Raw genomic sequence first — 15,817 nt, 5'->3', positions numbered from 1 at the left:
CCGAGCACTCTGGGACGACAAGGCAGGTGGACTGATTGAGCTCAGGAGTTTGAGACCAGACTGGACAATATATTGAGACCTCGTCTCTACAAAAAATACAAAAATTAGCCAGGCATGGTGGCACATGCCTGTAATCCCAGCTACTTGCGGGGCTGAGGTGGGAGGATTGTTTAAGCCTGGGGGGTCAAGGCTGCAGTGAGCTGTGATTGGGCCACTGCACTCCAGCTTGGGTGACAAAGTGAGACCTTGTCTCAAAAATAAAATAAAATGACCTAAAAATCTGCCTTCACTAGATAAGGAATGTTGAAATTATATTTCTTAGACTAGTTCTTACAGTTGGCCTGGTGCGGTGGCTCATGCCTGTAATCCCAGCACTTTGGGAGGCCAAGGCGGGTGGATTACGAGGTCAGGAGATCGAGACCATCCTGGCGAATGTGGTGAAATCTTGTCTCTATTAAAAATACAAAAATTAGCTGGACGTGGTGGCACGCACCTGTAATCCCAGCTACTCGGGAGGCTGAAGCAGAAGAACTGCTTGAACCCAGGAGGCAGAGGTTGCAGTGAGCTGAGATCACACCACTGCACTCTAGCCTTGGTGACAGAGTAAGATTTGTCTAAAAAAAAAAAAATTCTTACAGTTAAGCATCTACCTTACATTTTATAGATTTTTCTCCTGAACACAAAAATATCTGTTTGAGAAATATATATACGGCCTCTGCAGTTATTTTCTTTTGCCAAGGTCAGTTTAAAACATTACATTTTCACGTAGACACAATTGTTTCAAGCATAAAGATCAAAAGCTCTCTTGGGGCCAGGCGCGGTGGCTCACGCCTGTAATCCCAACACTTTGGGAGGCCGAGGCAAGCGGATCACGAGGTCAGGAGATCGAGACCATCCTGGCTAACACGGTGAAACCCCGTCTCTACTAAAAATACAAAAAATTAGCTAGGGCGCGGTGGCGGGCGACCGTAGTCCCAGCTACTCGGGAGGCTGAGGCGGGAGAATGGCGTGAACCCGGGAGGCGGAGCTTGCAGTGAGCCGAGATCGCGCCACTGCACTCCAGTCTGGGCGACAGAGTGGGACTCTGTCTCAAAAAAAAAAAAAGCTCTCTTGGGGTTTCTTGAAGGATCGGGGCGGGGGGAGGGACAGAACAGACAGACACAGAGTGGGACTGACTGCTGTTTGAACTTGAGTCACTCAGTGCTTCTGCGTGCCAGTTTCACTAGTTCAGACACAGTATTCCAGAAACCTCGGGTTCAGAGGTGCTGAGAGATTAGTGAGAAGCTCCGTTAAGATGCTCAGAATTCTTAGGGAGAAGGTGGACTTTTTATTTAAAATAAGAAACAAATTATTTCTGCCATGCAAGCAATAAAGAAATTCAACATCAGATTAGCAGGGTAAAGATGACTTTTTTATTTGTTTTTGAGACAGAGTCTTGCTCTGTCACCAAGGATGGAGTGCAGTGGTGTGATCTCAGCTCACTGCAACCTCTGTCCCCTGGGTTCAAGTGATTCTCCTACCTCAGCCTCTCAAGTAGCTGGGATTACAGGCGCCCACCACCATGCCTGGTTAATTTTTGTGTTTTCAGTAGAGACAGGTTTCACTGTGTTGGCCAGGCTGGTCTCAAACTTCTGACCTCAAGTTATCCACCTGCCTCGACCTCCCAAAGTGCTGGGATTACAGGCATGAGCCACCGCACCTGGCCCGAAGATGAGTTTTGAACAAAGTGTGCTGGGATAACTGGGTAGCCTTTTTCTCTGAGATGGGAGGGTCTTGAGCAGAGATTCAACAAGATTGGATATACTTTTTAACAAGAGCACTCTGGCTGCTATGGTGAGAAGAGTCTGAAGATGGAGTGGAGGGTGAATGCAGGGAGGCAGTTAGGGGGGTGACCCCAAAACTCCAGGAAAGAAACGGTAGGGGCCTGGCCCAAGTGACAGCACCACAGGTGATGGGGAGGTGGCCGGATGCTGCAAATGATTTGACGGTAGACCCAAAAGATATGGAGAGTAAGAGGAGGAAGGTCAGGGGGCACTTAGCGTTTTTGTTCGGAGCAATAGGGAAGGATGGAGTTGTAAAAAATGGAGATGGGAAACATCAGAGGAGGAGCAGGCCGCGGGGAAGTAGAAACATCAAGCAGGGGATTGGATACAAGTCTGGAGTTGGAGGGAGCGATCTGAGCTGGAGATAGGAATTTGGGAGCCATCAGCGTGGAGATGGAGAGGCATGGACAGCCCAGAGCCACCCAAATCCAGAGGTCACGAACAGCAGGAGGAATCAACAGAAACAGAGCCTTGCCCCACTGCTCCTGGCAGCCCACATTGTCCCTGGGAAAAACCTATATATACTGAGGTCTTCCGTCTATAAGTCCACAGTCACGTGGGAACAGAGTGCTTCAGGGGAAAGGGCACATCTTTACTCCTTGGAGTTTGACAGCAATTTGGTATTTGAGTCCATTTGTTGTTTTTTGAAAAAATAACCTCTTGAAGGGACCAAATCAAAATCTAAATGACTAACTGGAGGGCTGCTGGGGAGAGGGCTAGTCCGACAGGCTTGAAGGCAGATCTATAATTGAAAATGGGTTCAAAAGCTACATGTAATATAATCTGTTCAAAATGTAAAATAGGTGCTAAATTTTGGACATGAATACCTACATATTCCTGACACATGGCCCCTGAGGAATTTCTTTTTTTGGGGGAAGTAGGAAAAAAACGGCAGCAGACTTAGAGTTGACTTTAAATATAAAGCTATGTGTGAAAAGAATGATGCCAAAAGTTAAATAATATGCTTTTCTCGCTCTATGAATGGTTTCTGGGGCCCTGGCTATATATAAATGCTGCGGTAGTAATGGAAATCTCATCTTCCTAGGACACAGCACCCTCCTACAGAGAATGTACCTCCTATTTATGTGTACCACACAAGCAAAAGAGCAGCTGCTAAAATGTGGATTTATTTGTGCATTACTGTCAAATATGATCAAAGACACAATTCTGATAGCTTTAATGATTATCTGTAGTACTAGTGACAGAAAGAGCACTTGCACAGAACATACTCATGTATAAAGCCAATCATTTATTTAGCACTAAAATCAAATTATAAAAACATCAATTCCATCTTAAAACAGGCATTTTAAAAGCATTTCTGTGGTTCTAAGTTTGCATCAAGACAGTCTAAGTTTGCATCTGCACAATCTGGATACCCAAATCCCTCTATAATTTCCAAAGACAAAGACAATTTTTGCTAGTTGTGGGGTGTCAGGGGGAAGCAGTGATGCCCTGCAAACAGTCTAATGGGCCCAGGGAACACCGTTTCTTTCTCAACCTGAGGTTGTGTCCTTGATCTCCAGGAAAAGAGATTAGTGCTTGCTTAACCACGTTCCTAGTAAATGGTCAGGGATTTTCTATGCAATAATGTTGCAAAATTTACTGAAGAGGAAAAAAAAGCACAACGGAGGCTTCTTGCCCATTTATACTCACAATGTTAGATTTCGAAAACAGGGCCCTTTGTAGTCAGCAACCAAGTCCTGACTTCCGGATGTAATGCAGGCTGGTTAACACCCCTTAATAACTACTTTGCAATTCCAAATGACTCCCTGGCAGCTTTTCTAGACAGAGAGTGCAATAAGTGTGCGGGTGCTCTTAGGCTCTCGGAGGCAAAAACAAGCTCAGTTTAACCATTTCCCTTCCGGGTTGACTGCTGAGTTATGCAGATTCCAGTTCATCAAACCCTGAGTATAGAGGATGAGGCCAGTATCTTTTCTTTGGTAAAAGCCATGCCATTCATCTGCCTTTCCCTTTTCCTCCTTTATCTGGGCGACTGTTTTTGGAAACTGGGGTAACTCCCTGCAGGCAGGCAGCAGGAGATATCTCCAAGTCAGGCCGGCATGGTGGGGTGCTATCCTCTGTACAACCACGAGGAAGATGAGGCAAATAAGATCAAGAGAGCATTTTGTGAACAGGCGATGACCCAGTTTGTACCTATGCTTTGTGGCTAGTGAAACTGTACATCTGAAGCCGTCCAAACTCCCAGACACAAAGAATCCCAGTTGCAACTCTACTGTGATATATTATATGGCAGTGATTCTTATTTAGGAAGGACTTTGATTTCTCCTTGGCCGTGGGTTTTTGGGTTAAAGGGCCTGGGCTGTGGGTCAGCAAGGTGGGACGGTCCTGGAAGACTCACAGAGCCAGGGACACCCACATCCTCCAGCGTGTCCAGTTCCCTATAATTCTCTATGGCCACAGGAAATAAGCCGCGAAATGGGACAGGATTCCGGTTCTGTACAAGGTCAACCAGCTCCTATTAAGGACACACGGAGGGATATGTCTACAAGGAGCCATTCTGTGTTCTTCCAGCCTTCAGTCTTCCATATCAGTGAATTTTCTCTTCTTGTAATTCTGAACGAGGTTGGAAGCTGTGATCTGAGAAGCCTGCCCCTTCTCCCAACACTGAAAGTCATTCAGTCCTTTCTGCCCTGTTTGAAATAAGCCCCTCTCCATCTCGTCTAGCCTGGCTACCAGGGCTGAAGTGTCTTCGTTGTAAGCGTTCTGTGAGGAGTCCATGATGCGGCGAAAACGTCCAATAAAAGTCTGGAAAACAAGGGAGTAAGAGAAGTCAGTATGACCCCACAAAGTCATATCCATTTTTATCTCAGAACATTTAAATGGCATGAAAAGAAAGAATGATGTGTAGGACTCAGAAGGAGGTCTGAATTCTCTCTAGCACCCAAGTAAGTTATTGCACATTGCCAAGCCTCAATTTCCTCGTCTGTGAAGTGGATTGTTATGAAAATCCAGTAAGTTGTTAAGAAAACCAATAAATACATGTAATGCGCCTAGCAAATGGCTAGCACACAGCAAACTCCTTGAGAAGCATCACCTATTATTGTCATTAGTAACAAATGCTTCTGTCCCAAGAGGCAGAAATGATGGTTTCTTCTAACAGTAACAGAATAAAAAATAATTATGAAAAATTAAAATAAGGTTATACCATAAAGGTTGGGAACAGATGTATAACGTTGTTTTGTCCTGGAAAAGTAATAACGATATGAGTTATTGTTTATTACACAGCATTACATAGTTTTACCACAACTCTACAATTTTGGCACAATTATCACCTCCATCAATTCTTACAGGTGAATTGATATCTAGAGAGGTCAAGTAGCTTGACCAAGTCATATTGCTAGTTCATGGCAGGGCCAAGCCCTAACCCCAGAACAAAGGAAGGAAACAAATAACCCAGTAACTCTCGTATTTCCAACAGGAACCCTCAGGCCAGGCCTGGGACTGTGTATCTAAGTGCCTGTCACCTGTAATGCACCATCGCCTTTTTTTTCTCTTTTTTCTTTTTAATAGAGATGGGATCTCACTATATTGCCCAGGTTGAGTCTTGAACTCCTGGGCTCAGCGATCCTCCCGCCTTGGCCTCCCAAAGTGCTGGGATTACAGGTGTGAGCCACCATCCCTGGCCATCATCACCCTTTTCTCATTTCCTAGAGTTCCTGCTGGCCTCAACTTGTAGCAAGCAAATATGAGGAGTGGCAGACAAGTCATATTTAAAAAAAAGTGTGTGTGTGTGTGTGTGTGTGTGTGTGTGTGTGTGTGTGTGTGTGTTGTGTGTGTGTGTGTGTGTGTGTGTGTGTGTGTGTGTGTGTGTGTGTATAAAATATAATGGGCAGACAGTATAGGCTGACCTGGAATAATAAACTAAATTTACAAGTCATACACTGTCCTGGATAAAAGCAGTATCTCTGGCTGGCTCTTGAGACAAGTGCAGCACCACAGGTTTTCACACCCATTACTTGCCTGCAGCAGAGACTGGGAAATGTCTGCATTCTCGGGACTGTCAAAATGCAGGAGTTGGGAGCCAAACCCGTAGAAATGGGGCCCCATTTTGTGGAGGTCCACCACATTGGCATCTGCACTGAACACGGTCCTCCAACCCTCTTGGTAGATCTTGGGGAGTTCCACAGAAAGGATTCGTCGCTTGTTGTCAAAAAGTCCTTTTGCCAGCCACAAGGGTAGTTCAAGCTTGGAACCCTGCAGCATGCACGAATGTAGATTTTAAAAACAGGCAAATAACATAGTAAATGTGTGCGATGAAAAGGAAATACACATCGCCTGCGCAATACTGCCTTTTCTCTTTGGGGGAGTGGCTGTCAAACACAGAAGACCTGGTCGTGACTTGAAGCCATTAATGAAGTGCGTGGGCTGAAGTTTTATGTGATGATGGAATGGAGACAGAAAATGGATTTATACAACAAAAACAAGGTGGAGAACAAAAATGTAGGATAAGGGAGAGTTTTCTAATTAACACATATAAAAATTGTCCAATTGTAGACACTTCAGAACTATAGTAAACATTTCCTTTTTCTTTGAATATTCAATATTTATTCTAAATATCCACTTGCCGAGTGCCTGCTATGTACTAAGCACCCTATTGGATGCTAAGGGTCAGAAAGAAAAATAAGATCAACCTGAGCTTGGGTGGCAGCCCCTTTCCATCCCACTTCACAGCTTCAGAGATGACAGCACACATGTCTCTAGTTTTTAAAGCCTCAATAGAATTAGAAAACAAGATGAGGTGGTCATGACAGACCAGAAATTAAGAGTCATAAATCTCCAAAAAATCAAAGGCAAACAACTGGATTGAATGAAGCAGTAACAGCCGAAACTCTCACAAGGGAGAACTGTTGCAAAAAGATGGGAGCAGCTTTGTGGGTGTGGAAGCAGAGCTTTTGGCAAACTGCACAGGACTAGACAGACCAGTATTGAGTTCAAGGCTGCCAACACCACCAGGACATGAGGGCCTAAGATCTGAGAAAGAAGGGACGGAAGTAAGCCCACTATTTGACACCAAATAGCAGAGAAATTAGGCGCCAACTTTAAGATAAATTTAAAAATCAAATGGAAATTCCAGAACTGAAAAATATAATAATTGAACCTAAGAAGTCGATAGATTAAATCAAATTTAACATGTTTACTGGATTGGATTTGGATGAAGAGAGGACTGTGAATGAGAAAAGGTCAATAGAAAATATTCAGACTAAAGTATCTAGAGAAAAAACAGAGAAGAGCCTAAGAGATGTGTGAAATAAGGTGTAAAAGAAAGAAAAAGTTCAACATGCATGTAATTGGATGGGGAGGAGGGATAGATTGAGGCAAAATAAATGTCTGAAGAGATAATAGCTATACATTATCCAAAATGTAAAAAAGGTATCAAACCACAGATTCAAGGAACATTATGAATAACAAGTATTAATAGGATAAATACTAATAAAATCACAACTAGGCATTTATTACCTGAATTGCAAGACCAAAGACAGAGAAAATCTTAAAAACAGCTGTAGATGGGAGTGAGGAACACACTGCCTTTAAAGAAGGAACATTAAGAGTTAAACCCAACTTTTTGGCCAGGGCCGGTGGCTCACGCCTGTAATCCCAATGAAAGGTGAAGCCGGCTGGGCTTCTGGGTCGGGTAGGGACTTGGAGAACTTTTCTGTCTAGCTAAAGGATTGTAAATGCACCAATCAGCGCTCTGTATCTAGCTAAAGGTTTGTAAACACACCAATCAGCACTCTGTAAAAACAGACCAAGCAGCACTCTGTAAAACGGACCAATCAGCACTCTGTAAAATGGACCATCAGCTCTCTGTAAAATGGACCAATCAGCAAGATGTGGGTGGGGCCAAATAAGAGAATAAAGCAGGCCACCGAGCCACCAGCAGCAACCTGCTTGGGTCCCCTTCCATGCTGTGGAAGCTTTGTTCTTTAGCTCTTCACAATAAATCTTGCTACTGCTCACTCTTTGGGTCCGCACTACCTTCATGAGCTGTAACACTCACTGCAAAGGTCTGCAGCTTCACTCCTGAAGCCAGCGAGACCATGAACCCACCAAAAGGAAGAAACTCCGGACACATCTGAACATCTAAAGGAACAAACTGCAGACACACCACCTTTAAGAATTGTAACACGCACCACAAGGGTCTGCGGCTTCATTGTTGAAGTCAGCGAGACCAGTGAGACCAAGAACCCACCTGAAGGAACCAATTCCAGACACATCAATACTTTGGGAGGCCAAGGCAGGCAAATCACCTGGGCTCAGGGGTTCGAGACGGGCCTGACCAACATGAGGAAACCCCGTTTCTACTAAAAATACAAAAATTAGCCAGGCATACTGGTGGGCGCCTGTAATCCTAGCTACTCAGGAGCTGAGGCAGGAGACTCGCTTGAACCCAGGAGGCAGAGGTTACAGTGAGCTGAGATCACACCATTGTACCCCAGCCTGGGCGACAGAGCAAGACTCCGTCTCAAAAAAAAAAAAAAGCCAACTTCTTAACAGAAATTGTGGAAGCCGCAAAACAATGGAAATGGAATTTCTTTTTTGATATGCTAAAAGAACATAACTACGAGTGTAAAATCTTATACCCAGTGAAAATATCCTTTAAAAGTAAAAGTGAAATAAAGGCATTTCCATAGAGACAGTATGCAGGAAAGAGTTAACACAGTAGGCCTGAGACTGCTATCTTAGCAAGGCATGCTTGCAAGGTTGGCCCTTGGTTGGCATTTGGGAACTTGGATTTCAGGAGGATTCTCACCCGTCCTAGAACTGATGAGAGTGTGCCTGAACTGTTTGTGAAAACAATGTGATTCATGTTGAACATCTGCTTTGCCTCTGGAAGTCTGAATTTTGGTCTGTGCTAGATAGAAAGTGCCACATGAACAGCCTCCAATAAAACCCTGGAGACTGAGTCTTTAACAAGCTTCCCTGGTAGACAGTATTTCAAACATTTTATCAGAATTCAAATTACTGGAGAATTTAAGTGCATCCTGTGTGACTCCACTAGGAGAGGACTCTTGGAAGCTTGTGCTTGGTCTCCTCCAGACTTTACTCCATGCAACCTTTCCCTCTGCTGATTTTGCTTTATATCCCTTTGATGTAACAAATCTTAACCATGAGTGTGACTATATGCTGAGCCCTTTGAGTCCTCTTAGTGAATCATCAAATCTGGGTTGGTCTTGGGCATCTGTGACACAGACAGAAACTGAGACTTATCACCAGAAGATTCAGAATAAGGGAATTCTGAAGACAGAATGCAAACGATTCCAGAAAGAACTATGGAAATGCAAGAAGGAAAAACGAGTCATGAAAATAATATATAAGTGGGTATATAATAATAATGTTTTACAGGGGTTTTCAATGAGTCAAACTAGAATACATCACAGTAACACAAGAGAAAAAATGGGTTTAAGTGTTCTAAGATTCTAGTCATTTCTGTGAAGTGGTGAAAGTAGTAACTTATATAACATTCTTTTTAGTCAGAAATGATTGTGTAATATATTTAAGGTAGCCACTAAAATAACAGAAGAATATATAACTAAACTAATAAAAAGGTAAATTAATAATAAAATAAATTTGATTAATGCAAAACAAGTCAAGAAAGGATAGAAAAAGAAAGCTAAAACAGATGGGACATAAGAAAACAGTAAGAAGGTAAAAACGAACACAAATATGTTAATAATTAAATGTAAATGGATTAAATATAACAATTAAAAATCAGCACACTGAACACAAAAAAAACCCAACTATATGCTGCATAAAAGAGACATACCTTAAATATGAAGACACACAAAAATTAAAAATAGGATAAAAAAGTCATGTAAACACGAATCAAAAGACAGAAGCATTATTAGAGATAAAGAGAGACGTGGCAATAATAAAAGGGTCATTATATCTACCAGAAAATTATTAATATTTGTCTAAATTAACAGAAGTAAAAGGATAAATAGACTAATCCATAATCATAATGAGAGACTTTAACATTTTTTTAATCAATTTTTTTTTTTCAGAGAGGGGGTCTTGTTCTGTCACCCAGGCTGGAGTGCAGTGGTCTTCTAGGCTCAAGTAATCCTCTTGCCTCAGTCTCCTGAGTAGGTGGAATATAGGCATGTGCCACCACACTCAGCTAATTTTTCAATTTTTCCTAGAGACAGGGTCTTGCTATGTTGCTTAGGCTGATCTCAAACTCCTGGCCTCAAGTGATCCTCTCACCTCCACCTCCCGAAGTGCTAGGGTTACAGGCAGGAGCCACCATGCCTGGTCCACATGTTTTTCAGGATAAAAAAAAAAGTAGAAAAAAAATCGCAAGGATAGAGAATATCTCAACAAAACAATTAACAAATGAGCTAATTTACACATACAGATTATTTATTGCACACTATGACTTCCCATAGACATCTTTTCACGTCCACCCAGAATGGTTAAATTGGTCTTATGCTTTGCCATAGAGCAAGTCTCAGCAACTTTGAAGACTGAAATCATGCAGACTATGTTTTCTGGCCATGGTGGAATTAAGCTAGAAATAAAAAATGGTAAATGACCAAATCTCAAAATGTTTGAAATTAAGCACTAGTCTTCTAAATACCTACAGCTCAAAAAAGAAATCACAATAAAAATTAAACAGTATTTTAAAATTTTTATTTATTTTTTGAGACAATATCTTGCTCTGTCACCTAGGCTGGAGTGCAGTGGTGTGATCACGGCTCACTGCAGTACTGACGCTCCAAGGCTTAAGTGATCCTCTTGCCTCAGCCTCCTGAGTAGCTGCGACCACAGGTGTGTGCTACCATGCTCGGCTTTTTAAAAAAATTTTTTTGTAGAGATGAGGACTCACTATGTTGCCCAGGCTGGTCTCGAACTCCTGGGCTCAAGTGATCCTCCTGTCTCCACCTCCCAGTGTTGGGTCTACAGGTGTGAGCCACCATGCCTGGCCTAAAAAGTATTTTTAGTTCATTGATAATGAAAATATAACACATCAAAACTTATGAAATGCAATTAAAGTTGTACTTAAAAGAAATGAATAGCTATGAATGTATAAAAGAAGATTGAAAAATTAATGACCTAGGTTTCCATCTCAAAATGTGTGTCTGTGTGTGTGTGTGTGTGGTGGGGGAATTAAGCCCAAATAAAGTAGAAGGAAAGAACTAATTAAGAAATTAATGACCTAAAAAACAAAGGTACAAAAGAGAAAACTAACAGAGTCCTAAGTTAGTTCTTTTAAAAGAATAAAAAAATTGATAGACTTCTGGCAAGGGTAATCAAGAAAGGGAGAACACAATTTATTGATATTAAAAATAAAAATAAGGATACCACTGTAATCCTACTGACATTAAAAAGATAGTAAAGGAAATTCTGAACATTGTACTGATACCATTGAAAATTTAGACACACACAAAAAAATACAAAAATTAGCTGGGCATGGTGGCATGTGCCTGCAATCCCAGCCACATAGGTGGCTGAGGTGGGAGGATCACTGGAGCCTGGGAGGTCAAGGCTGCAGTGAGCCATATCGCACCACTGCACTCCAGCCTGGGCAACAGAGCAAGACCCTGTCTCAAAAAAAAAAAATAGATAAAATGGTCAAAGTTTTAGTTAAAAATCAAATATACCAAAACTAACACAAGAAGAAATAAAGCCCTGAATAATCCTATAAATGAAATTAAATGTCATACAAACCTTCCTACACAAATCTCCCATGCAGAAGGATTCTAAAGATTTAATGTAGACACTCTGCACTCAAAGAAGTGGAACGTGACTCCCTACTCCTTCAGTGTGACATTGATAATGACTTCCATCCAAAGAGTACAGTACGAAAAGGTGGAGAAACCTAATGAACATTACCTCTGCCAAGGTTCAAATGAACAGTAAAAAGTCCTGTTGATAGTAGGCACCCTTAATATGTGATGAAAGTGGCAATTTACCTCTGTGGGCTTCCTCCCTAAAGCTGATAACCAAGTCTAATGTTGAGAAAAAAAGAATAAAAAACAAAAACAAAGAAGGCTGAGCGAGGTGGCTCACGCCTGTAATCCCAGCACTTTGGGAGGCTGAGGTGGGTGGATCACTTGAAGTCAGGAGTTCCAGACCTGCCTGGCCAACCAACGAGGTGAAACCTTGTCTCTACTAAAAATACAAAAATTAGCTGGGTGTGGTGGTGGGTGCCTGTAATCTCAGCTACTTGGAAGGCTGAGGCAGGAGAATCGCTTGAACCCAGGAGGTGGAGGAGGCTGCAGTGAGCTGAGATTATGCCACTGCACTCTGGCCTGGATGACAGGGCAACTCTGTGTCAAAAAAACAAAAAAACTAAAACCAAAAACAAAACTACCCCCAAACCAAAGATTTCCAATTGAGGAACATTTTACGAAATACCTGACCACCACTCCACAAAATCGTCGAGGTCATTAGAACAAGGAGGTCTGATTAATTGTCACAACCAAGAGAAGGCTAAGGAAACATGTCTACTAAATGCAATATGGTATCCTAGGTGGAATCCTGGAATAGAAAAAGGACATTAACTAAAAACTAAGGAAATATGAATTAAGTATGGGCAGCATAGCGCCATGTTTACCAGCGTGTATGGGAACGAAATCCTCATCTGCTAGGATGAAAATCAACAGATTATGTCTATATTAAAAACAACCCAACAAGGTAAGTTTAAGAATATTATTTAGAAATATGAAGATGAATCTTGAAGACACCACTAAAAAAGGTACATGAGCCCTGTGGACCTGGAGGGGGAAGTGGGAAAAGGAAGGCAGGGCCTGCTATTTTTTCTTATAAATCTTTTGGTACTACTTGACTTTTTTTTTTGAGATGGCGTCTCGCTCTGCCGCCAGGCTGGAGTGCAGTGGCACAGTCTCGGCTCACAGCAACCTCTGCCTCCTGGGTTAAAGAAATTCTCCTGCCTCAGCCTCCGGAGCAGCTGAGATTACAGGCGCCTGCCACCACACCCAGCTTTCTAGTAGAGATGGGGTTTCACCGTGTTGGCCAAGATGGTCTGGATCTCTTGACCTCGTGATCCGCCCGCCTCAGCCTCCCAAAGTGCTGGGATTACAGGCGTGAGCCACCGCACCCGGCCTATTTGACTTTTAAAACGTTGGTTATGTATTACTTTGATAAAAATTAACTTGAAACAAACAGACCAAACAAAAAACATCGTTCTAAACAAAACTTAGGTGAAACAGGATATCCAAATTAATCATTACAAGCCATGTTCCTGGGACAATTTTATATTTGAAGCCATATGGCCTTGGGTTCCGAATCGCAGCTCACCACTAACTGAAGCCCTGGCCAAGTGACCCAACCTTTCTGGTTGTTGAAGGATTAAAGGGAAAAGCTTACTCCCCACACCGGACCATGCTGGCACTAAGTAAGCCCTCAGTAGGGCTTACTGATCCTGTCATCATTACGCAGGAATGAATTTAGCAACCTGGGGTTCCTACTTATCATATGCTCTTACAGAACCCAAAGCTGTTTTAAGGCAAACATGATCAGAACTCTAATTCTTAAGTATTCAGCTGGAGCCAATCTTTAAGCATTCAACACACGTTGCAGGGTGTAGGGGGAAGACACTAACTAATTTGGACAGTCTCAAAAAAGAAATCAATGTTGGAGGCTGCCTGGCGACCTGGGATAAATGTAGTTTCACCACAGATGGCGAACAAGTCTGGAGACCACTCCGAGCGCGAGGGGACCCCCGCGGAGTTTCCTAGAAGAAGTCGTTAGCGCCTTCGGCCCTGGCTCCTCGAAAACTACAAATCCCAAAGGGCAGCGCGCCCCGACGCGGCGTCCCAGGGCCGCGGGGCCCGCCGGGAGCTGCAGTCTTTCCAGGCGGGACCCCGCACCCAAAGGCTCACCTGTGGGACCGCGTTGTCAGTCTCGGCGCCTGCGCTCCGCTCCAGGAAGAAAGCGCCAAGGCGAGGCATGGCGGTCTCTGTGCGCACCGGCAGCTTCTCGTGGGACATCAGGATGTCGTCCAGAGAAAGAAAGTTCTCCTCAGGCCCCAGCGCACCCGACTCCACTCGGAAATAAGCCTCCGACATGGCGCCCACTTGAGTTTCTCCGCTTCCACTCGCGTGATTCGGAAGAGCCTCAAGGAGTTAGGGGTGTACAAGACGGGGAGGCGGAGACTGAGCAGGATGGTTGGGGTCAGGAAAGTGGATTGAAACTTGTTTCCCGCGCCCGGTGACGCATCAGACAGGAGCAGTAGATTCGGGCGGTACCGCCTAGGCAGAAGCAATCGATCAAGTCTGCAGATTTCGAGCAGCTGGACACGGCTGGGGAGCGGTAGGTGGGGGTGCCGGAAGTTCTCTTCCTTCCGCTTGTTGCACAGTGTGGGAACGTTACGAAGAAGCTGGAACGCTCGTTGAAGCTCCTGGACCCATTTGTACTGGACTGTGTTCATGTGATCCTTAAATATTTACATGAAATTAAAAACACTTCGCAACACTTTAGGGGTTTAAAATAAAGGCATCTTGTGCCCTTCACTCCAGGCCTAAGTCCAACCCTTTCCTGCAGTTTTTTTTTTTCACTATGCAACTCCGTTAATTTTGGTATTTGAAAGAAATGTTAAACAAACAAAAACTTCCGGCACTATCCCCAGCGAGTTATTATGGTCTAGATGATGAACTAGCGTGTTGTATTTTGTTAGTATTTTGGTGGGTGTTGGACGGGGTGGGTAGAGGGGTGGAGCACTAGACTGCACATGGCTTGCGAAGGTTGTGAGTATATTTCAGGGTGTCCTAGCTCATCATCAACTGACAATCTCCTTTTGTGGCTCTGAATTTAAATCCCTAAAAATGGAAATCCAATTGGTCCAGTTTATCGATTGGTCCAGGCAGGCCACAATGGTCATAGGTCGCCAGCCACCCTATAGATGGGGGTACCTGTGTTGGGTGCGATCACTATCCAGTGACCAGGGGAAGGACCATGGTCGCATAGTACCAGGTTTAGTGGCTCTCCTCAGCCAGGGCTATGGGTGGCGGCAGATTGTTGAGAGATGCACTACAGAACTTACTTCGTCTAGAGCATTTCTGGGGCTACTGGAGCCGGGAGTAAAGGGTGTGTGGGAAGGGAGGTGTGTATTAACCATGGATTTAAGTTTCTGTTTTCTGTATTTTATGATGCTTTGACATCTTGGGGCCTTGGGGACCTGGGGAGGAATTGCCCCTCCAGAGTTAGCTAATTCCTAGAGATAGCAAACAACTTGCTTGTGAACACCACTTTCATATACAAACCAGCCAACCCAAGCCTATATCCCCACACCATCTTTATCCATCGCACACACCAATATTTTCCCTGCCCCAAGTCACTGTAATAAATCACCCCATGGCCAAGTACCAGACAACTAAAATTCACCCCTATATCCCAGAGCTTGCCAACGTTATTCAAACTATTCAATCCTAAGCTTGCTCAGACTTCCCTTCCCTGCCTCGCCCATTCCTTCCCACGGCAATAAAGGCTCTGGGCTTTCTCCTCGCTCCCTCTACCTCCTCATTGACCCTAATACTTTCTCGTGTGGCCGTAGGCACAGCCCCTTCTCTTGAGAACTATAATAAAACTTTCAAAGGCACTGGCCACTAATTCATTGATTGTCATCACCCAGTCACCTTTATAAATGAAATTCTGAGGACAATGAAAACAAGGTGCAGTGGTGTGGAAAGGCATGGCAAACTGTGTAAAGTCTTGGTACCATTCTAAGGAGTTAGGCTATTCCATAGAAAATGGGAGGAAAATATAAGGTTTGGGGGAAAATAATAACATAAATCTGAGCTTCAGGAAGAGAATTCCAGCAGTAGATAAAGAAGAGAGAGATTAGATGCTTGGAAGCTGTTCAGTGGGCAGTATTTGGCAACCAATTCAATATAGGAAGTGAAGTATAGAGAGTAGTCAAAAGATTCAAATTTTGAACATGGTTGAACAGGTGGATGGACATGTCATGAATAGATACACAGAACACAGGAATAGGAGCAGTTGGAGGGAAG

General features: G+C 43.5%; 1 protein-coding gene across 2 annotated transcripts; it reads right to left on the bottom strand.

The window, feature by feature from the left end:
• Positions 1-2,984: 2,984 nt before the first annotated feature.
• Positions 2,985-13,888, bottom strand: GINS3 (GINS complex subunit 3). Of its 2 annotated transcripts, XM_032157504.2 has the most exons (3): positions 13,691-13,888; positions 5,805-6,038; positions 2,985-4,589 (listed from the first exon to the last, which is right to left on the bottom strand). In XM_032157504.2, the coding sequence occupies exons 1-3, from the start codon at positions 13,874-13,876 to the stop codon at positions 4,359-4,361; spliced, it is 651 nt and encodes a 216-aa protein (XP_032013395.1). In that variant the 5' UTR covers positions 13,877-13,888; the 3' UTR covers positions 2,985-4,358. The 2 variants fall into 2 exon arrangements, with proteins under 2 accessions (XP_032013395.1, XP_032013397.1); XM_032157506.2 differs by lacking the exon at positions 5,805-6,038.
• Between the last annotated feature and the right edge of the window lie 1,929 nt (positions 13,889-15,817).

The sequence above is a fragment of the Hylobates moloch genome, unplaced genomic scaffold (genome assembly GCF_009828535.3).
Source record: "Hylobates moloch isolate HMO894 unplaced genomic scaffold, HMol_V3 SCAFFOLD_6, whole genome shotgun sequence".
Taxonomy (NCBI): domain Eukaryota; kingdom Metazoa; phylum Chordata; class Mammalia; order Primates; family Hylobatidae; genus Hylobates; species Hylobates moloch.
Note: the sequence above shows the minus strand (reverse complement) of the source record. Positions and strands in the feature narration are given on the sequence as shown.

Excerpts from the sequence above, each read along its gene's own strand:
- GINS3 (XM_032157504.2), bottom strand. The coding sequence starts at position 13,876 with ATGTCGGAGGCTTATTTCCGAGTGGAGTCGGGTGCGCTGGGGCCTGAG. Across the intron at positions 6,039-13,690 it reads CTGACAACGCGGTCCCACAG|GGTTCCAAGCTTGAACTACC; the intron begins GTGAGCCTTTGG and ends TGCATGCTGCAG. Across the intron at positions 4,590-5,804 it reads TTTCCCAGTCTCTGCTGCAG|ACTTTTATTGGACGTTTTCG; the intron begins GCAAGTAATGGG and ends CTTGTTTTCCAG.